This window comes from Arvicanthis niloticus, chromosome 8 (genome assembly GCF_011762505.2).
Source record: "Arvicanthis niloticus isolate mArvNil1 chromosome 8, mArvNil1.pat.X, whole genome shotgun sequence".
In the NCBI taxonomy this organism is placed as follows: domain Eukaryota; kingdom Metazoa; phylum Chordata; class Mammalia; order Rodentia; family Muridae; genus Arvicanthis; species Arvicanthis niloticus.
In genome coordinates this window covers 38,353,965-38,375,632 of record NC_047665.1, presented here as the reverse complement: position 1 = coordinate 38,375,632, position 21,668 = coordinate 38,353,965, and the positions used below count along the sequence as shown (strand labels likewise).

The 21,668-nt window shown below is 42.9% G+C and overlaps 6 protein-coding genes and 2 non-coding genes across 8 annotated transcripts; 4 read left to right on the top strand and 4 right to left on the bottom strand.

Moving 5' to 3' along the window:
- Positions 1 to 3,875: 3,875 nt before the first annotated feature.
- Trnar-ucg (transfer RNA arginine (anticodon UCG)) lies at positions 3,876 to 3,948 on the bottom strand. The gene has a single exon. It is a non-coding gene; the product is annotated as a tRNA-Arg (tRNA).
- A 4,039-nt stretch (positions 3,949 to 7,987) lies between these two features.
- Trnam-cau (transfer RNA methionine (anticodon CAU)) lies at positions 7,988 to 8,059 on the bottom strand. The gene has a single exon. It is a non-coding gene; the product is annotated as a tRNA-Met (tRNA).
- Positions 8,060 to 8,731: 672 nt separating this feature from the next.
- Positions 8,732 to 9,203, top strand: LOC143443339 (histone H4). The gene has a single exon (XM_076939274.1). The coding sequence runs from the start codon at positions 8,797 to 8,799 to the stop codon at positions 9,106 to 9,108; it is 312 nt and encodes a 103-aa protein (XP_076795389.1). The 5' UTR covers positions 8,732 to 8,796; the 3' UTR covers positions 9,109 to 9,203.
- An 891-nt stretch (positions 9,204 to 10,094) lies between these two features.
- On the bottom strand, positions 10,095 to 12,133 carry LOC143443338 (histone H2B type 1-C/E/F/G/I). The gene has a single exon (XM_076939273.1). It carries the CDS (start codon positions 12,042 to 12,044, stop codon positions 11,664 to 11,666), a length of 381 nt encoding a protein of 126 aa, XP_076795388.1. The 5' UTR covers positions 12,045 to 12,133; the 3' UTR covers positions 10,095 to 11,663.
- A 200-nt stretch (positions 12,134 to 12,333) lies between these two features.
- LOC117714301 (histone H2A type 1-B-like) lies at positions 12,334 to 13,311 on the top strand. Its single transcript, XM_034511016.2, has one exon. The coding sequence runs from the start codon at positions 12,335 to 12,337 to the stop codon at positions 12,728 to 12,730; it is 396 nt and encodes a 131-aa protein (XP_034366907.1). The 5' UTR covers position 12,334; the 3' UTR covers positions 12,731 to 13,311.
- A 474-nt stretch (positions 13,312 to 13,785) lies between these two features.
- On the top strand, positions 13,786 to 14,699 carry LOC143443197 (histone H3.1). Its single transcript, XM_076938823.1, has one exon. The coding sequence runs from the start codon at positions 13,830 to 13,832 to the stop codon at positions 14,238 to 14,240; it is 411 nt and encodes a 136-aa protein (XP_076794938.1). The 5' UTR covers positions 13,786 to 13,829; the 3' UTR covers positions 14,241 to 14,699.
- Positions 14,700 to 18,559: 3,860 nt separating this feature from the next.
- Positions 18,560 to 19,147, bottom strand: LOC117714307 (histone H2B type 1-C/E/F/G/I). The gene has a single exon (XM_034511023.2). The coding sequence runs from the start codon at positions 18,986 to 18,988 to the stop codon at positions 18,608 to 18,610; it is 381 nt and encodes a 126-aa protein (XP_034366914.1). The 5' UTR covers positions 18,989 to 19,147; the 3' UTR covers positions 18,560 to 18,607.
- A 1,001-nt stretch (positions 19,148 to 20,148) lies between these two features.
- On the top strand, positions 20,149 to 21,060 carry LOC143443196 (histone H3). Its single transcript, XM_076938822.1, has one exon. It carries the CDS (start codon positions 20,149 to 20,151, stop codon positions 20,557 to 20,559), a length of 411 nt encoding a protein of 136 aa, XP_076794937.1. The 3' UTR covers positions 20,560 to 21,060.
- The last annotated feature ends 608 nt before the right edge of the window (positions 21,061 to 21,668 follow it).

The following is a 21,668-nucleotide window of genomic DNA, read 5'->3' as shown; positions in this document are numbered from 1 at the left end:
TTATAGTAATACCTGAGTGATGCTCTTAATTGTATCTAATTATTAGACAATATGGAGGTGGAGGTGGATGTGGGGACAATTTTTGCCTTTCTGAGCCTTCCATCTTGATAAAAGCCAGGCATAGTGGTGTCTGCCTGTAATCCCAGCACTTGGTGGGTGGAAGGAGGTGGATTAGAAATTCAAGAGCATCCTTGGCTACATAGGGAATTCCAGGCCAGCCCAGTCTACATAAAGAGAGAATGAGGGAGAAGGAGGGGGATGGAGGGAGGGAGAGTAGGATATATATCCAATTCTGAGCAAACACATGGAAGACATTTTCAACCTGTTCAAGAAGGGAGGTTACTTAGAGAGTAGAGTGGGAAAGGTAGGTAAATTCTAAGACCTCAGGCTCTGTGGGTTACCCCCACCCTTTTGGGACGGTCCATTTGTGTCTTTGGGACTGTTTTTTTTTTTTTTTTTTCAGTTTCAATAAACCTTGCTTGCTACAACTCTATGTGTTTGTACTTGGATTCTTCTCAGTGAAAGAACTGGATACAGCTCTGGTAACCACAGCCCCCATTAGCCTTTCAATTGCAGATTGAATATCTGGTGCTTTATACTAGATTTAGTTCAAGCACTGCAGATCCGCCACTGAGACGGAACAGGAACATATCACTTCTTGTCACTGGTGGACACTGCTGAGCACTTATGGTGTTAGCACGTATCATGCAACAGCTATCCACAGCTATCCACATCTGAGCAATCGTTTCTTTCTTTTGTTATTGCTGGGAATTAAGCTAAGGCTTCATTTAGTGACGGTGAGTGCTTTACCATGGAGAAAAATGCCCAGATCCTAAATTATTCCTAAAGATAGAAGCAAGCAAAATAAATAGTTTGGCATTTACCTGCCCTCAAATCAGTTTCACTCTTGGAAGGAATGTAAATTAGATATGTTTCCGCAGAAGATCAATGACAATCTACATCAGAAACTTAAAGCCTGGTGTGGTGGCTAACACTCATCATCCCAGCATTTGGGAGGCTGAGGCAGGAGACTCACCTTGAGTTCCAAGCCAGCCTTGGCATCATATATCCTTTTGAATGTAGAAATTACACTACTTATGTCAGTTTATCTTATTCAGAAGGTTTCATCCTTTGGACTAAAGGGGACTTTGTTAAGAAGCAAATGATAATACAGATTAAAAATATACTATCGAGGTGACAATGAGCCATGTGAAGGAAAGAGTACTCTAGGGCTTGAGTCTGTAAGTTTTCTATAAAGGACACAGGGAAAGTAGCATGGGATTAAATGAAGACCTAGTGAATGTGTATCATTGACAAGAATACATCTATGTTGACGACTCCAATGCCTCAGATCCATGGGAATAGGAAAACCTTTCTTGACTGAGCTCTTGAGGCCTGGAAAAGCCTTCCCTGGTCAAGATTGCCCTTTGGCTAATTGCATGCAGAAACTATTAACCACAGCTTCCTCAAGATTTTTTTTACAGCCTAACGTTGCTCCCCTATAGAAACATTTTAGGAAAAGAAGATTAACCTGCCTGCCTTTATTTTCAGCTCTATCCAACAGATTCATTCATTTCCTAGTTGCTCTTCATGCATTTCATCAGAGTGCACAACCTGTGCCATGCCAGCTTTTCTGTATGCAGGTCTATCATTTCTTCTCCCTATAGTGGATCCAATTATGGCAGTCTCTAAGATGTGCAGGTCATTGCTATGTGCATGTATTTACTGGCTGTAGGAATGTATAATGCAGCTTATAACTGTAACCATTAGTAACGTAAATAAGAGATTGGTCACATATACCATGCTAAATAAAAGACTATTAGTTCACTAAAATTTATAAGACAGAAAGGTACAAAGTATGCCTTGTATGAAAATATGTATAGAAAAACCACAGTGAAAAGGCTGACAAAGCTAGTAAGTAAATACTTATATTTTTCCCATTTATCTCTAAAAAACCATTTTAGTCCTCTATTTCTCCCAAGTAAACGGAAGTGCAGCAATGTTAAACAAATGGTAAACTGGAAAAGATTGCTACAGTTGTGTCTTGGGACGAGTGTATTCAAATGTTTAGCCCACCTGCTCTTGATCTGATTTAGTGGTGGATCAAAGGAAAGTGTTACACGGAAGATAGCTGACTCATTTGTTTCAAATTCAAGAGCAACTTGCTTAGCAGGAACAAAGCCCTGAATCTGGGATTTGGTCCCCAGAACTGCCAAGGAAAAAAACTGGTCAAAATTGTTTGGTGTGTAAAAGGATTTGGTGGCTCTTTGGCTCCCTCATGTGGCTGGGATGAAGCACTGCTTGGTTATGGGAATTGTGAGAATGATGCCCAGGGCCCAAAGGAGCCTGGCAGCGGGATTTGCATTTTTGGAAGCTATGGATGAACTTCGTAGATATTCACGTGCAAGTTTCTGTGAGCAGCAGTCTCCAACTTTCTTGCGTAAACGCCAAGGCATGTGGTTGAAGGATCCTATCCTATGGAAGATGGAACCTGGTCCCTGTTTGACCTTTTACTGAACATTTCACTTGATCTAATTATTTTCCTCTTAGCAATAAAACAACCACCAACAGAAACATACCCTCAGTTAGGCAAAATGGAATTTAGTGGTTTATTACAACGAAGGAGGCAAAATGTAATGGTGAATCAGTTGATTCAGCAACTGTTCTTGGATAGCTTAGTCATTATTATCTTGGTGAAACAATACTGTGAGACTGACTGTATGTGGGAAAGTAGTGGTCGTCATCCGGAGTAGGGGTGGGACGGGATGGGGTGGGTCTGTGTTTAGGACATTTAGCTGTTTGTTAGTGCTACTATTTTACATTGGTACTAGCAACTGATGATGGCTTGTCTGCTGTCCTTCCCTTTCCCATCCTCCTCTCCCCATCCTCGTTTCCTTTCCTCCTACCTTTCTTTTTACTGCCTTCCCTTCTTCCTTCCCCTTTCTTTTTCCTTCTTCCCTTACTTGCCCCATCTCCCTCCATTCACTTTACATGTATCTCTAAAGAGCTTCAGAGCTTCAGTGTGTGTGTGTGTTTCTGAACCCCCGCCTTAAAGCAACACATCTCACACATTTATCAAAGGGTGTAATACTATATTTTGTAGATTTTGAACAAATTTCTAGAGAGTAGTTGAACACTCAGGGTGTCCGAGATTGTTCTACTTTTTTTAGTTTTTCTCTATGATGTTTCCTGGATGGGACATGCCTTTTCTTTCTGTGCAATAGGACAAGAAGAAAAGGGGGAATACTTTAGTTCGGGCACGTTTTTATTTTCTTGGATCAGAATCCCATTTCTGCCAGGCAAGATGCGGCAGGCCTGAGTACATGGTGCAGCCAGGAGGCCAGCCTGTGCTACTTGAAACCCTATCTCAAAGCATAACAAAAATGTAGGAGTGGGGATTATTCAGCCCCGCAAAATTGAGGCCCAGAGGCCTGGGAGAATCTGACAGTTCAAAATACCCGAAGGCCTCATTTCAGTTGATTCTTGTTTTTCTCGAGCGCACTTCTTCGCAGTGCTTTTCAACGTAGGGGTCGCGACTTCTGGAGTGGGACTCGTATATCAAATATCTTGTATATCAAGATATTTACATTAAGATTTATAACAGTAGGAAAACTACGGTTATTAAGTAGCAACGAAATAATTTTATAGTTGGGGATCACCACAATATGAAGAACTGTATTAGGAAGGTTGAGAACTACTGCTTTAAGGTGTTCGAAAATGGTCTCCCCTTTCCCTTTGACAGAAACAAGCAAAACTTTCGGAAAATCTGGAGAATGAGGGAATCTTTTATGTTTTGACCGGATGTTACAATTTAACTTCTAGAGATCAGAGAAGAAAAAAAAAAAAAAAAAAAAAAAAACCAAAAAAACACTAACTAACCACGAAGGGATTCGAACCCTCAATCTTCTGATCCGAAGTCAGACGCCTTATCCGTTAGGCCACGTGGTCACGGAAGCAGTTTCTAGCAATAACATTTAGGAAGTGAAAGTCTGCTCTGCTGGGCTCTGCACATTATAAAAGGCGACGCAGTCCACACCAGGAGATCCTGTGGATTATTTGAGGCCACAGGGCCAGATTTAGAAAAAAACTGGGGCTGAGTTATTTCGGTATTGTAATTCATGGCCAAGCGAGTAGTTTGCATGTACTGAGAACTGCTTCTATTAGTGCTCATCACTTACGGATCCCCTGGCCTGACAAGGGCGCCCTCCCATGTTCTACTTCCGTTGATTCTTATAACTTGATGCCACAGCACTTTTCCAAGGCACATACTGTTCATTTCAGAAAGAAAACAATACATTTTTGTTGGATCCTCTGGTGTCTTGACAGGTCCAAGGTCATTAATTGCTATTTGAAAATTAGGTTTTATTAAGAAGTGAAAAGACCCAAAGTTAGGAATACAAACGGCTTTGACTATTATCATTTTTACACTTAATTTATGAATAAAAATGGTATTATAATAATTTTAGAGAAGAAATATTCATGGAAGTCACGATGCTTTCATGACTACTAAAAAGCAATTACTGGAGTTCAGAAACGACCCTTTTACACAGCCTTTCTTGCCTGTCAGCAGAATAACATGTGGAAAAAATAGGAAGAATGAAATAGAAACATGAATTCTTTACACGTTTGTTCTAGAATCCCACAATCATCTATCAGGTGAGCTTTGTTCACACAGACACATTCTTTGGTCCTGCAAAAGTTGACTTTGGAATGTAATAGGCCCTGAGTCCTTAACACAACTGACTCCGTGATTAAAATGCCATTCAGGCTGTAATTGTTGGTACCACCTGTCAAAACTAAAACAAAAACTCAACCCATCAAAGTCCATAGTTCTGGGAGAGTCCCTAAATGTACCACCCTTGTTTTCTGGCTTCTGTAGTTCTGCTTCTGGCTAACTGCTCTTGATAACTGAAGTATGTCAACTCAGGACATGATTTTTGTGCTTAAAAGCTCACCTTGGGAAAGGCTCAGTGCTACACTGTGATCCAGAACACACAGTAGTCATTGGTCGGCTAAGATTTTCTATTGGCTAAAACCTATGTCTGAGAAGTCTTCTCTGATACACAACAGAATGATGTTATGTTCTCTTTCTTCTTGGAGTTGGAGATTTCTTGAAAAGCAGCTCGCATGCTCGGATAGCTTGCATGGCTTAACCACTATGGGAAATGATGGCACAGCTGGTGAGAATTGTTGATTGAAGTCGTATTAGTCTTCAAAACTTTTATTTCTGCTGTTGCAAAAAAGTTGTGTTATCTAAATGGACTCAGTAGGTTGTATTTATGTACATGCATATATTTGTAATAATAATAATGATACTAATAATAGTGGTCATGAATTTCATAGGGCTTGAGAAGGTGTGTATGGAAGGAGTTGAAGGGTGAGAATGGAGGGGAAATGATATAATTACATTTTAATAAAAAAAAAAAAACTGGACAACCAACAAATAGCCATCTCCACAGTTCTTGTTGAGTGGGATGAACATTTGGGAGGCTGAAGTGTGTGTGTGTGTTTAAGATCTGTTTGGCTAAGTCTGTGTATGGAATATTAATGTAGAAATGACCAATTTAAGATGGTCACTCTTGCATAGTTTAATATAGATAGCCCCAAACATACACATCAATACAATCCCATAAGGGATGAAATTCTGTGTTAGGTGTCTCGTGTTCTACTGTCTCAGGTAGGTCTCAACCATTTCCAGTGGTTGAAGAAATGGTCTGAGCACAGCCCCTTCTCTTTTTGGAACTGCCTCCCTCACCTTCCTACTCTCTCACACTGAATTTTTGTAGTTAGAAGTGTTTAGCTCTCATGTGGACTTCTGTTTGTTTCTTTTGCCTAGAATGATTTTCTTGGCTTCATTTACTTACTCAAGTTTCTTGACAAAATCCACCCCTTTTCCTGGTCTATAAATGCCAGTGTGATGGCTAAAGAAACTATTTTATGCTAGGCATCCATCTAGCCATTTGTCTCTGACTCCAGTCCCTGGAAGATGAGTCTCAGTAACTCTGACTCAGCGATCACCTCCAAAAATGGAGAGCCCTGCGTGACTATTTGTTACTATATGACTAACAATCTTTTGCTTCTGTAACTGGATTACACAGATACCCAAAGATGGTTTTTAGCTGGCTTAACCACTTGGCAGAACAGAACAGTTTTTGCTTGTTCGTACAGATATTAAAGGTCTTGTTATTTTCCCCTTTAAAACTCTTCCCGTAGCCTTCTTTCATGGCAATCTCAAATTTAGCTCAGAGATTGTTTGTCCTGTTAGCAGCTAATCAGTCCATTTTGAAATTATAATCAGATTGACCCTATGGTCTCTTCCCAGTGGTTACACACTCCATAACACCAGGGCAAAGCTATGGGAGCTGAACGTCTCTATTTAATGTTCAGTTCTGTGAAATAAGCTCTATGGATAAGTGCCATAGGATGACCCTTGGCCATACACTAAAAAGTACAGCCTGGGAACGTTCACATAGCTCCTGGGCAGTGCACTGGCCCAGGGGGCGGTGAACGGGACTGGAGGACCACCTAGAAGAGAATTGGGGGGTGTTTGTGTGGGGGGGAACAAGAGACGCAAGGAATGGACAGCAAGTCAAAAGGTCTGATCAAGCTGACAATTTTTTATTGTTCCCACACCGGTTATATACTCATAGAAGCAGGATATGGGGTAGGGGGTGTGGGGTAGGGTCTCTTTGTCTCTGAGGGGTGCAGGTGTTCTCAAGAACAGGATAAAAAGGATAAATACAGGTATTTATTTGGCTGGGTAAAAAGTTCAGCAGAAGGAACAGAGCAGAATGGGTTGCTAGGTACCTGTCCACAAGACCTCCTATTTGTTCTCAACTGGGCTAGTTCTTTTCTACAGAGGCCAAGATTTTGTGCCAGTGAGCATGTATGGCTGACAAGGCAATTATTGTTTAAGCAAGGTCGCTCCCAACAGGGTAGTAATTTTATTCTACATCCCTGAAGCAGGGAGTCACTATGATCCATGCTGGTAGCATATTTAATGTGGCATTTAACTTATGACCAGTAAGCATGTGGTCACCAGGCAGGTAGTTCTCTGGAACTACTTTGACTCCAGTTCAATGGACTTTAGTAGACTGGCATGGCTGATACATACTCCTGTGGCTCTCAGCTGGAGAGACGAATGCCTGTCACCATGGAGGAGAGGAGAAGAAAGGCTTCTTCACTCTTCACTTTTGTGACAGTCTTTTCCTATGTTGTAATCCTAATTGCACTTGCATGTAGAGTTATGGGAGGACTTCCCCAAGTCACTGAACTAGTGGGTGGTTATGGGGCTGAGATGAACAATCATTCTCTCACTATATCTGAAGAAAAAAAAAAAAAAAGGCTACTAGGTGGTTCTGTCAATCAAATCGTTTTCAAGGTCTCATCTTTAGTCCCCTCGGAGAAGAAATAAAGTCTTCCATCCCTACAGACTAACAGGACAGAGGTCTTGGAATTTCTGGTTTCTGATTCAGAGAAGAACTATTTTAAAAAGACACAGTAATCCTTGTTGGTAGAGGCAAGAGGAACATCTCAAGGTTACTCAAAGCAAAGCAACCCAAAGTACCTGTATACACTCTAGGCTACTTACTGTGTTTTTTTCTGTGCTTTAACTTCTAGGACAGACAGTATCTGACACATAAAATTTGAGCAGGAATCCTTCCTGCGAGAGAAATAAAAAACAGTGAGTACAAAGCTTGGAAAAGAAGTGTAGAGAACAGCGATAGCTTAGCAAAAAGGTTTATCTTTGGGAAAGTGGAGTTAACGGGACTAATGTCGGTAGCAGAAGTGGTTTTCTCAGTCAGACTTCAACTGAAGACACTACATCCTCCGTTAACTGCACACTTTTCTCAAAACACTACCTATTGCTGTCAGGATTAAGACTTCAGTAATTGCAGAGAATATCTACAGGGACGGTTCAAAGGATTTCTAGTCTTGGGAGTGGCAAAGAAAGGCAAAACAAACAAACCAAAACAAAAAATTTAGATAGCAGAGGATGGTTTCGATCCATCGACCTCTGGGTTATGGGCCCAGCACGCTTCCGCTGCGCCACTCTGCTACTCGGTAAAAGTGCTTTCTTAATATTGCTCTTAACCTAATTTGTAGCTAGTGTTCTCGCCTACTTCACACAAAGCTTACAGGAAGGCACCTTCTAACTTTGTCTACCCAAAGGGTGCTATTTGGTGGGAATAATGTCGCTATTGAATCAAAGAGAAAGCAAAATTTTGACTAGAGTAGCAGACATTAACATACTAGTAAATAATTCAACAAAGGAGAAAACTATTAATAGAGACAGTCTTCAGCAAGTCAATTGATAAGTCTTAGCGACCAACCACGCATTTACCTGCGGAAAGCAAGACTTTCGGATCAGATTCGTTCTGAAGTCGAGATGGAAGAAATGGTGCTGCTTTCTCCAGTGTTTAGTCCTTTACAGCAGGAAATAAAAGCATGGGAAGCGAGACCTCACATGCACCCTACATCAGCATTTATGATCGCTTGGCTCACCAAAGATCTGCTGTCTCTCTAAATATGTCTCTAGTGACAAATGTGCATTGTTAAAAAAAATTATTTAGGCTGAACGAATTAAAATGGCCGGAAAGTCCTGTTTGGGGACAAAAGACCCAGCTCAAGGAGAGAGAACAACGAACGTTGGTGACGTCATTTGGCATGAGCCACGCCAGGGGCGGGGCGAGTACGCACGTGATTTCAGTCTTCAATTAGGTCCGAACACCCTGCATATAAGGAATGTGCTTGTGTCTTCCACCCTGTTGAGGTTTCGTCTCCTGCAGCTCTAACATGTCTGGACGAGGTAAAGGCGGGAAGGGTCTCGGCAAAGGCGGCGCTAAGCGCCACCGCAAAGTCCTCCGGGACAACATCCAGGGCATCACCAAGCCCGCCATCCGCCGCCTGGCCCGGCGCGGAGGAGTGAAGCGCATCTCCGGCCTCATCTACGAGGAAACGCGCGGTGTGCTGAAGGTGTTCCTGGAGAACGTGATCCGCGACGCCGTCACCTACACGGAGCACGCCAAGCGCAAGACGGTCACCGCCATGGACGTGGTCTACGCGCTCAAGCGCCAGGGCCGCACCCTCTACGGCTTCGGCGGTTAAGCGACTTCCGCTTTGATCTCACAAAACCAAAGGCCCTTTTCAGGGCCGCCCACATTTTCCTATTAAAAGAGCGTACATTTGTCGCTTACCTTTGAGATTGTGTAGCATTAGCAGTGTTTGGTATAAAGTTAGTAATTGATTCGCTCGAGTATTTAAATATAGGTTGAGTTCTTTGAAGATACGTAATCGAAAACATTAATTTATTTAGAAGTAGGAAGGATAAAGCGTCCTTATGCTGCCTGTGTTTAGATGGTGCAGGTTGGGAGGACAAAGCGCGAGAGCTAGCTGATGGGCAGCTGGGATAAAAGTGCGGGGCGGGCCTTAGTGCACAGCTCCTACGGTGGTTGGCTGTTTCTGTGCTTTGGAGAGTGCACAGAGTGCGGAAATCTGGCTTGAAAGAATGTCGCCTTGCGTGTTCTGGAGACCTATGCGGTGTGGGTTTTCTGGTACTCATGGTGAGGGCAGGTGTTTGCTTAAGGAAGGAATGTTTTAATAAAACTGGGTAGTAGGTAAAATATAAAAATATTGGTAGCTTTAATATGCAACTCTGGCAACGTCCCAACTTCGTTAACATGTAGGAGTGCATTCACGTTGGATGTCTAAATAAACATACTCTAAGACAGTATAGGCAGTTTTGATATTTTTTATGTGTGCTAAGTTTGTATCTTCAGAAATTTGGGTTCAGCTAGGAGTGGTGAGATTTGAGAGTATTGTGCACTGAAAAGTGTGGAGCTGAGAAAAACTCAACAGAAAAGATGCTTTTATTCATGGCCAGCAAAACACTTGGGACAGTTTACCATGAAATCAAGAAAATCCAGGGTGTCAATTTGATTGGCATCGTCATTATATTACTACCAGCAGCAGCAGCAGCAGCAGCAGCAGCAGCAGCAGCAGCAGCAGCAGCAGCAGCAGCGGCAGTTTTTTTCTTTTTCTTTTTTTTTTTTTTTTGAAACAGCGTTTCTCTGTGTAGCTCTGTCTGCCTTGGAATTCACTCTGTTGACGAGGCAGGCCTCGAACTCATATCCCTCTGCCTCTGCCTCCTGAGTGCTGGGATTAAAGGCCTACCCCAGCATAAAGATGGGATCTCAAGTTTAATTTTAAAGATAAGGGTTTCTGTGATCTGAGGCTTGAAAAAAAAATCTGATCACAATATGTGTCAGGCATTGTTCTGTGTTCTTGAATTTATAGGTATGAATAATTTAAATGTATATGAGTGTTTGTGCAACATGTGCCCAAGATGGCTAGAAATAAGTGCTAGATCCCCTGAAGCTGGGGTTTAAGGCAGTAGTGAGCCACCATATGTGTGCTGGGAATGGGTCCCAGGTGCTCTGAAAAAGCAGGCAGTGCTGTTAATGAAAGAATGAGGGTTCCTGGCTCAGTTTGTTGGAGTTTGCTCTCACTGAGGTGGGTGAGGTGGGAATTACTGTAGAGGTTTGAGCTGAGAACAGGCAAGATCTGAGTTAAATTTAAAAACAATGAATATAGATGTTTGATGAAAACTAGTGTCAAGGAAAACTAGTAAGGAGGCTGCTACAACTATTCAGTTTGCGGATGATATTGGTTTGGATCAGTGGTCTGGGCTGTGAAAAGTAGATTCTGTGTATGGTTTTGCAGGTTTAAGGTCTACCCTTAAACAATTATAAAATTTTAATTTTTATTTGACCAAAAATGGGACTATAGGCAATATTTTTAATATTGAAGGTTGGAACTAGAGGTGTACTGCTTTTACAGAGGAACAGAGTTCAGTGCTCACTACCTATTTGGGTGGCTCACAACTTCATGCAACTCCAGTTCCAGGGGAATCCATACATAAAGACATGCATATACTTAAAAATAACTCTTAAGACTATAATACTTTCAGGGAGTATTTCTGTAGTTCATTAAAAATAACTCTTCAAGAAAACTTTATTAAATTTAAAACCAACAGTTCTCTGTATATTTTAAAATATATTCCTCAGCCTACCCAAATGTTAGGCTGAATGTCTTCCTCATCTGTTATCATTATACTGAATACAGAAGTTCTGAATCATTCCCTCTGGGAGAGCTTCCTAATCCTAAATAGAAGACACACTAATTACTGCATGAAATTCCCTAAATAAACAGTTGAGGACTGACAAGTGACCGCACCACGAATCTACTGTGCGTCAAACCTCTGATAACCTGGTAGAGGGTAAAACCTAAGTTGACTAAGGAGGACGCATAAAGTGAGCTGTCATCAAATTCCATAAAACACGCTCCACTTACAACCTTCAGGAATAAAGGTCAATGGCAAACTATAGAATTCTCACGTATGTGGCTTTTCAAACGTCAGGGCTTCCAGAACTCTTTCCTGAAAAATTCAAACCATTAAGCAGACTATAGTAAACATTGGTGATGGGGCACTGTATTCTATGCATTACTAACTGAATCTTACTTAAGTACTCCTATACACAATTCTGTCGATGTGAGGGCAGTTATTTCCCCAATGGCTACTAAACCAGCATTAAAGCTCTAATTTGAAGTCTTGAGTGGCTCTGAAAAGAGCCTTTGGGTTAGGAGTGAGTTAGATGACTGACTCACTTGGAGCTGGTGTACTTGGTGACGGCCTTGGTGCCCTCGGACACGGCGTGCTTGGCCAGCTCCCCGGGCAGCAGCAGGCGCACGGCCGTCTGGATCTCCCGGGACGTGATGGTCGAGCGCTTGTTGTAATGCGCCAGGCGCGATGCCTCGCCCGCGATCCGCTCGAAGATGTCGTTCACGAACGAGTTCATGATGCCCATGGCCTTGGACGAGATGCCGGTGTCCGGGTGCACTTGCTTCAGCACCTTGTACACGTACACCGAGTAGCTCTCCTTGCGGCTGCGCTTGCGCTTCTTGCCGTCCTTCTTCTGCGCCTTGGTCACGGCCTTCTTGGAGCCCTTCTTCGGGGCGGGAGCGGATTTGGCTGGCTCAGGCATAGTGAGTAAGCAACAGAAAGGAAGAAAAGACTGAAAGATGTTAGAATGTCTAGGGGTCCTCCTGCTATTTAAACAAAGCTGAAGCTATACTTGCTAGACTATGCAAACGTCATGCATTAACTATCCAATCAAAGTAAGAATATTTCAAATACACGATACCATTGGTTTAGGTAAAACTGTATGTGTAGCCAATGAAATCATTCCGTTTTTGCGCCAACGGTTGAGTATAAGTTTGGTGCTCTGGCTGCTTTACTGTAGTCTGAACAGTTTCCTATAGCAAGATATTTACAATGTCTGGACGCGGCAAACAGGGTGGCAAGGCTCGCGCCAAGGCCAAGACCCGCTCCTCCCGGGCCGGCCTCCAGTTCCCCGTGGGCCGCGTGCATCGGCTGCTCCGCAAGGGCAACTACTCGGAGCGGGTGGGCGCCGGCGCCCCGGTGTACCTGGCGGCCGTGCTGGAGTACCTGACGGCCGAGATCCTGGAGCTGGCAGGCAACGCGGCCCGCGACAACAAGAAGACGCGCATCATCCCGCGCCACCTGCAGCTGGCCATCCGCAACGACGAGGAGCTCAACAAGCTGCTGGGCCGCGTGACCATCGCGCAGGGCGGCGTCCTGCCCAACATCCAGGCCGTGCTGCTGCCCAAGAAGACCGAAAGCAGCCACCACAAGGCCAAGGGAAAGTAAATCAATGAGCGAAACGCTTTCCTTTTTCAAAGCCCAAAGGCTCTTTTCAGAGCCACTATCTGTTCATATGAGAGCCTAGTAACCAAAGTTGTTTTTTACCTACTTTGTGTAAGATGTTAAAACACCGAACCACAATTATGATTGGAGGCTGCTCTAATTGTTAGGTAACTACTTTCTTTGTCTCATGCAGGGAAATATTGGATATCGTACATATGCAAGTTTACTTTGTATAAAATGTAGCTCTTGCAGTACTTTACATAGTATTTCTCTGGAGAGGCATCAGACTTAAAACGCCCGGGATTAGAACAGTCAAAGGGGTTTATGAAAAAACTGTTAGGTAAGCCTTTACAATGCAGTAGCATTCCGAGGCTACTTAATCTGTAGCTCCTGTTACATTACTGCTGGCTTTGTGTCATTTGAAACTGTTGTGTGGAGCAAGAATGTAGTTTTAGGATTCCAGGACAAAGGACGTAGTTGTGTATTTTACATATCAAAGCAGATGTGTCCTCATCTTCTTCCTCGCTCCGGGCCACCCCTGGATTTGACTGGCCTCAGTCCTTGGTGCCAGGGAACTTCCTCAAGAGCAGTTTCCCAATAAACCTGCCTTTCATATATTCTGGCTCGGATTGGCTCATTTCGCCAGCTGAGAAATAACCAATCACGTTGCAGTCCAGGCACCAGATGAGAAAAAACCCAAGGAGGGTAGAGAACATGTTTTCCAAAGTGGTTTCTGGGATGTGTAGGGTTATGACATTTCAAAGTCAAGATTTCTTTGCCTTATGTTCTTTAAGCGGCTCGACACAAAACCCAGGTGGAGACATAAATTTAAGAAAGCTTAAATTTGTCTGTGGCAGACTAAAACAGACTAGCAATCCATTCTATCGGAGTGCAATAGTTAACCAATCACCATCTGAACTCCTCAGCCAATAGTGCTACTGCGCGGGACTTTTGAAAAGCAAACAAGCCTATCAGAATGCTTCTCTGTGGGGAGGAGGGGTACAAGAGCGGGTAAGTATAGTGCGCGTGCGCGAAGTCAAGCGTACTTAAAGGCAACGCTTGCACTGTTTAGCTATCTTTATTTTTCCCACTACTAGCTGCAATGGCTCGCACTAAGCAGACCGCTCGCAAGTCCACCGGCGGCAAGGCCCCGCGCAAGCAGCTGGCCACCAAGGCCGCCCGCAAGAGCGCCCCGGCCACCGGTGGCGTGAAGAAGCCCCACCGCTACCGGCCCGGCACCGTGGCTCTGCGCGAGATCCGGCGCTACCAGAAGTCGACCGAGCTGCTGATCCGCAAGCTGCCGTTCCAGCGCCTGGTGCGCGAGATCGCGCAGGACTTCAAGACCGACCTGCGCTTCCAGAGCTCTGCGGTCATGGCCTTGCAGGAGGCCTGCGAGGCCTACCTTGTGGGTCTGTTTGAGGACACCAACCTGTGCGCCATCCACGCTAAGCGTGTCACCATCATGCCCAAGGACATCCAGCTGGCTCGCCGCATCCGCGGGGAGAGGGCTTAAGGAGTTCTGTCATCCACGCAACCATTTTAAAGGCTCTTCTTAGAGCCACCCACGTTCCAAAAAAAGAGCTGTATTGTGTCTTCCCAACCTGTGTTTTAATGCATCATGTTCGTATGTGAAAGTGCTAGGCCTCTGATTTCTCACAAGCATGCAAGTATTTGTTAGTACAGTGGTTAATGGTGTCAGCTGCAGGGTACACTGTCGAAAATGAGTGTGCGCGCGCGCGTCCTCGTGTCCATTGTGTGAAAGGATTCTATGCTGAGGTTTTCCTCTGGACTCCTTGACATCTCTTTCCTCTTCCATAGAAGTTGGAATCTTAGAGTAGTTTATAATTCACCTAAGGACTGGGACATAAACCCTTGGTGTATTGTTACAGAAATCAGGTATTACCAAAGGTAGAGTAAAATTTTTAGTTGCAGATGTGTATATTTTGTAATTGTGAACTATTTCTGAAGGGAAACCAATAATGTAAAAAAAAAAAAAAGAAAGAAAAGTGGTTTCCTAGTCGTAAAACGGTAATTTAGGGATTTAGCATTCACTTTATAGCTTGCCTAGAGTCTTACCCACCTACCTACTAATAGAGACCCCCCTCACTCCCTTTAATGGACTCATTCATAGCCTTCATAGCCTATAATACCATGTAACAGATTTAGTGTAAGGTTTACTAGTGGAAGTGATTGAAAGGCCTCATTCAGTGTGGGGGAAGAAGAGAGCTAGAGGAAGACAGACCGGAGTGGGGGGCAGGGGAGAGAGAGAGAGAGAGAGAGAGAGAGAGAGAGAGAGAGAGAGAGAGAGAGAGAGAGAGAGAGAGAGAGAGAGAGAGAGAGAATCAAAGAATCACCCAAGTAGGCAGAGATATAGAGGTGTGTGTGTGTGGGGGGGCTTTATCCACAATACCTAGCACACCTGGCGTACCTGGCAGTGGCAGGTGGTGATTTAAGGTCCTAGGTCCCTAAGGGCAGATTAGTGGGAATGTCTGGTCGTTAACATTCTCTTCCGTTTTTGTAATCGAAAAAAAAAAAAAAAATGAGGAACTAGGGAGGGATGTTGGTGAGGGAGAGAGAAGGGATTGCATTCTTTAGATGGCTTTCTGCTGTCAGGGCAACAATACCTTTGGGGACCCAAGAAAACTGGGATGGAGGCCAAGTGCTGGGAGAACTGGTTGTTTCACTCACTGTCCAGGCTCTGTGGGGATATCTGGAGCTAAGAGCGTACAGACCAAGTTGAAGCCGACTGAACCAGCTGGGGATAGCCACTTTGAAGCTGTTCATAATGCAGATTTTGAGGCAACACCTGGACTTGGCAGGATATTGAAACATATTTATACCTTTAAAATATCTGTGGGGCAGAAGATAAAGTTAAGGAGTCTAGGGCAAAACCTTTTTTTTTCCTTAAGTGTACATTTGAAACTTTTAGGCCCAGGTTCCTAGTAGTTGGAGGAGTGGAGTCGCAAGACCAGGGAAATGGGGAGGAATCCCATCTTCAGAAATAGGCAATAAGTGGAGGACCTTACACTGCTGATTGACAGGGGTACTTATCTGGCGTTTATTTGACTCAAGAGAGGCAGATTCAAATTGATTCCCTAAATCTTAAAAGATTTCTTTTTTAGGTTTGCAAATAGAAAAGTCTTACACATTACCAATGTAAACTATACTGAAACTCACTGTAGAAAAGGAAGTAGAATCACATATTTGTGTCACAGTGGGAGCTTTGGAAACTGTTTTTGGTTAAAAGCCTCAAGACTCTTTAAGGAGCTCAGGGAAAGACAGAAACATTTATTTGAGCAGAGGGAACCAAAGCTCACCTTTTCTTTTATTTTCAGTATGAGTTCAAACTGTGAAAGTGCAACTTCTGCCCTCCATCCAGAAGACTATACAAATAAGACAGATTTTTTTTTTTTTTTTTTTTTTTTTTTAGCACGGGTACCTTTAAGTCTGTACTAGAAGACAATCAAAGGAAATCGATCTTGTGACTATGAAAATAACAGTAGTGCTTTGCCATAGCTAGACTAATAGTTTATCAGAATTTCACTGACTAATGTTAAAACTTTGAATTTTTGAAGTCTTTTAGTAGCCTAGTGATGCAAAGAAATCGGAAGCATTTTTCAGTCTATTGATATACCTTAAATTACTAAGGTATAACCTAAGCCTCAACCTTTGTAACTTGCATTTATTTACTAACCTTAAGTTGTAGCTTAAATATACATATCTTAAAACACCTCCTTAAACCTTAAACACTTTCTTAGATCCTCACAACCTAATCTTTCATATCCCCAGACCTTACATAAACTTCACACCTTTTTCTGATGCAACTACTTACCACAGACGGTTCATTACTGGGTACAGCTGCTGTAAAGTGGGTTCCTTGAAATGAAGGAACAGTAGAAGGTTACATTGAAATCTGTTTTGTGAGTTTATCTCTTCTCTGAGTCTGGTAACAAGGCAAACTGTATCTAGACAGAGATAGTAGCAGCTCTAGGAGAGTAAGGCCAGTGGCCTGATTTTTTAACACATGAAGAGAACTGAGAAGGCAGCTGAAACCTTGACTGCTGCTGTTAAACTGGACTAATCTATCACTAGCTTAGTGTGTTAGCCCTCTTCAAAGACATGAGAAGGATAAAGTTCACTTGAGTAAACCAGTACAGACCAAACATCTTCTGAATTTATTAAGAATGACAGAGACTTATTCTGATACCTGAAACCCCAGGTTCCTCTGTGGTAGGTGGAGAGCAGCAAGAATTTTTCACCCAGAAGATCCAATGGACTTCCCTGTGGAGTAGAAACTCAGGGGAACTCTCCTAACTTGTCTAGTAAATCAAGGCAATCAATTCCCCAGTGTTCTATTTGTCCACAGTTTGGACAGTGTACTGTCAGCAGTTGAACTATTAGGGTAGTTTTTGCTCAACGGCCAGCTTTGCCACATTTAAAGCAAGCTACAGATACACATTGTTCTGTATCCATCATCTTTGGGGTTGATTGGGGGACTGCCAGGAACTGGTGTGTCTCTCTATCCTGAAAAGCTTTTATTTATTTATTTATTTATTTATTTAGATTAAAACTCCTTAAATGCCATATTCTGGAGAACTCTGAAGACTACCAATCTGAAGTATATCTAAATAGTCAAACTTTGCTTGTTTCTAGTTACTTGTTTTAGGTTTAATTAAACATACATAGGAGGCTAAATAAAGCTATTCCTGTAATTAATTGCATTAGTACTTAGCGTGACTACAAGTATACACATTAAAAGATTTAATTTGGATTTCTTAATTATCCTAAGAGTTCACAATGAAGCAGCTTTCATAAAACTAGAACTTTAGAACTTTAGGTTTAACTTTTTAGAACTTTAGGTTTAGCTCTAAAAATCACAGTTTTGTATTGAAGCTCTTCTAGTATCAAAATAAAGCTTTTATTTATAGATACAGTCCACAGAGAGAATTACAATTTTACTGATTCTTTTATAGTGCACCATTATAGGCCATTGTAGTTTTTATGGTATTGCTTAGTTCATTATCGAAATAGCAAAAAAAAACTTACAAGGTAAACAAGCTAGACAAATATTGCATAGTGAGCATGAGTGGGCTATAGAAATGTCTAAATCTTGATTATCAAATACAGCTTATTTATGAAACATATGTGGTCATCTTAAAATGGTGAAGTCACATGGCATGTACATTTAAACCTTAGTGAAGATGGTTGGCAGACATATGGCCATTTACACCCTGGTAAGGTCACCAACCAAGATGGAGTCACATAGTTGCTATTTAAAAATTTATTTTTCTAATATACTATATATAATTACATATTATAGAGGGGAACTTTCTAATGTATTTCTAAAATATTCCATTCATACACACACATTTTAATCCAAGTTACATGTGCATATACACAGCTTTTAAAAAGTGAATCTAAACTCTCGTTCAAGGTCTCTTCTATTGAGTTTTACCTGTTTAATCCCTAAACAAAAACATCATACCCAGGATATTTGGAGTATCAGTTTTAAACACTCCACTCAACAATATTCAGAAATGAAGGTTATTGGCAAACCATGCAGATTTACTGCCTTTAAATGGATAAATTAACCACTTGGGTGTCTGTTCTTTTAAGACTCAAAGACTAGACCCAGGTTTGACAGGGCTATTAAGACCCTTGTGTTTAAGTTCGAACCACAATATTTAAGTGGACTACACAGAATACATTGTTAACGGCCAGTGTCCATGTGATTAGCTTAACCGCGAGTATTTGTGCTCAGTCGTGCAGATGTGAAGTCAGTTATTTCCCTTTGACTAGTTAAATCAGCATTAGAGCTCTAATCTTGAAGTCTTGAGTGGCTCTTAAAAGAGCCTTTGGGTTAGGAGTGAGTTAAACAACTCACTTGGAGCTGGTGTACTTGGTGACGGCCTTGGTGCCCTCCGACACGGCGTGCTTGGCCAGCTCCCCGGGCAGCAGCAAGCGCACAGCCGTCTGGATCTCCCGGGACGTGATGGTCGAGCGCTTGTTGTAATGCGCCAGGCGCGACGCCTCACCCGCAATGCGCTCGAAGATGTCGTTCACGAACGAATTCATGATGCCCATAGCCTTGGATGAGATGCCGGTGTCGGGGTGCACTTGCTTCAGCACCTTGTACACGTACACCGAGTAGCTCTCCTTGCGGCTGCGCTTGCGCTTCTTACCGTCCTTCTTCTGGGCCTTGGTCACGGCCTTCTTGGAGCCCTTCTTCGGGGCGGGAGCGGACTTCGCGGGTTCAGGCATAATGAACACAGAATGAACCCAGGCCAAGAAAGTAAATATTGAAGTATCTTCCGCCTTTTCTGTTCTTTAAATAAAGCTGTGGCTGTCCCTGTCAGAGAGCCTGTAAACGTCATGCACTAACTGTCCAATCAAAGGAAGCATATTCGCTCAGTGGATAGTATGTCATGAAGGATAAGCTGGCTGAAGTTTACAGAGCGTCTATTCAAATGAAGTCTCATCTTTCTTTGTTCTGATTGGCTAAACTAAGTCTCATTATGAAAACTAAAGGAAATAGATTTTAGGAAATAGTTGGTACGTTGATACTGCATTAATGGCAAAGTCATTTTTCTTTTACGTTATTTTTATCAATAGTATCAATAAATTCTGTCCCCCTAGATACAAAATTCATATTTAAATTCTAGCTTTATGTAAAGTTGGAATCTTGTTTTAAGATAGTCTGTATGGAAGACATAACATACTATTCTCTTAGATGGTCTAGAAGTAATTATTGTACAGTCCAGTTAAACTGGGCATGCTTTTCATTTGGCCCAAGAGTCCTTAGAGTTGCTGCCGTGCTGCAACAGTAGTGCGAATTCAATGAATCCTGTACATAGTTACTAGAAACCATGCTAGTGTTTTTCAAAAGACAATTAGGTTTGCTCATGCTAAGACATTTCTAAAACTCATGAACTGATTAAAAGTTGTACAAAGTTGTGCGTGCCTTTTCGATTTCATTTTGGTCCGGATAGTAAACTGCTCCCTTTCATCTCTAATACAATTTAAGAGAGAAGACAAAACTCAGTTCCGGTAACCGAGTTCAACAAGTAACCCTTGGAACCGCGCTGGCATTGCCAAAATCTACATAGTATCTGTTACTAGTTTTTTTTTTTTTTTTTTTTGTTGTTGTTGTTTTTTTTAAAGCAAAATGTAACAGTTAACGTGGTTAAGGCTACAATGTCGCTGAGGAAGCAATATTTAACAAAAAAACAGTAAGCCAGGTAATAAAGCAGATTTCTATTGGTCACAAATTTAAAGTTGAGACCTGTTATCCAATTACTAACTACTTCCGCATACATCATTCCCTTTGAGGAACTTGAAGATTTCAACCAATCAGGAACGTCTTGCCTCTATAAATACGAACCCACAGCCCATTCTTTACCATTTCTTATCACTCCCTCGTTATGGCTCGTACTAAGCAGACCGCTCGTAAGTCCACCGGCGGCAAGGCCCCGCGCAAGCAGCTGGCCACCAAGGCCGCCCGCAAGAGCGCCCCGGCCACGGGCGGCGTGAAGAAGCCCCACCGCTACCGGCCCGGCACCGTGGCGCTGCGCGAGATCCGGCGCTACCAGAAGTCGACCGAGCTGCTGATCCGCAAGCTGCCGTTCCAGCGCCTGGTGCGCGAGATCGCGCAGGACTTTAAGACCGACCTGCGCTTCCAGAGCTCTGCGGTCATGGCCCTGCAGGAGGCGAGCGAGGCCTACCTTGTGGGTCTGTTTGAGGACACCAACCTGTGCGCCATTCACGCAAAACGTGTCACCATCATGCCCAAGGACATCCAGCTTGCCCGCCGCATCCGTGGAGAGAGAGCTTAGTTGTTTTTTTTTTTGCTAACCGACGAACCCAAAGGCTCTTTTCAGAGCCACCTACACCTTTCTATGAAAAGTGCTGTCGCATAGGTTTGGCCTCATGGCTACAAAGGTGTTTGAAATGCCATATGGATGCTTAGTCATTGTTCCAATGCTAAATGCCCAATTTCTATTTAGCATTGTGATAACGGGGTAGTGTTTCTGTTAGCTTTCACCATTGAATACTGGTCTGTACTCCTGAGTGTCCCCTTTTCTGAACTGGTCTTCAATTCATCCGAATTTGCTGTTAATTTGCCATATGTCTATAATTCTAGAAGTTACGAGGTAGGAACCAGTAGCATCATCAGTTCAAGGTGGACTTCAACAAAATTGCCAGTTGAGATACCTTGTCTTAAAAGAAACAACCCAACCAAATAGTATCTGGTATATAGTTCAAGTTTAAAACAGACTTGAACGATATCTTAGCTAGATAAAATAGATACTGGCTCTTAAGGGTAGTGAGATTTTTAACAGAGAAAAGAGATGAGTTAGACAGCATATTTCTTTATTTCTTTCTTTTTTTTTCTTTTTTTCTTTTTTTTAGTTTTTCGAGACAGTGCTTCTCTGTGTAGCCCTGGCTGTCCTGGAACTCACTCTATAGACCAGGCTGGCCTCGAACTCAGAAATCCGCCTGCCTCTCAAGTGCTGGGATTAAAGGCGTGTGCCACCACTGCCCGGCTTTTTTCTTTTAAAGTCTTAATTTGTTTTCAGTCATGTGAAAATTATATGGGAAATTTCCTTATTCTTGGGAGGGTCTGAAGACCCCCATACTCGGGAGACCCTTCCTCAAGTCTCAGGAAATCACGACCACCCAAAGATCACAAGAAACCATACCTGGATGCAATCAGCAGAGGTTTATTAGGGAAGAAGCCTGGCAGCCAGCGGTCTCACCACGCACTCCCGCAGGAGTGGGGTTGGACCCCCACATCCAGTCCGTGGAGCGTTTTAAAGAGAAAAACCACAAACCAGGGGAGTGGGGCGGGGGTGAGGGGGTTGCCAAGGATACATAACATAAGAATAGCGAAACATTCCAGAGAAACCCACCCTGAATGTTTTACCATGTCACTGTGTCCCAC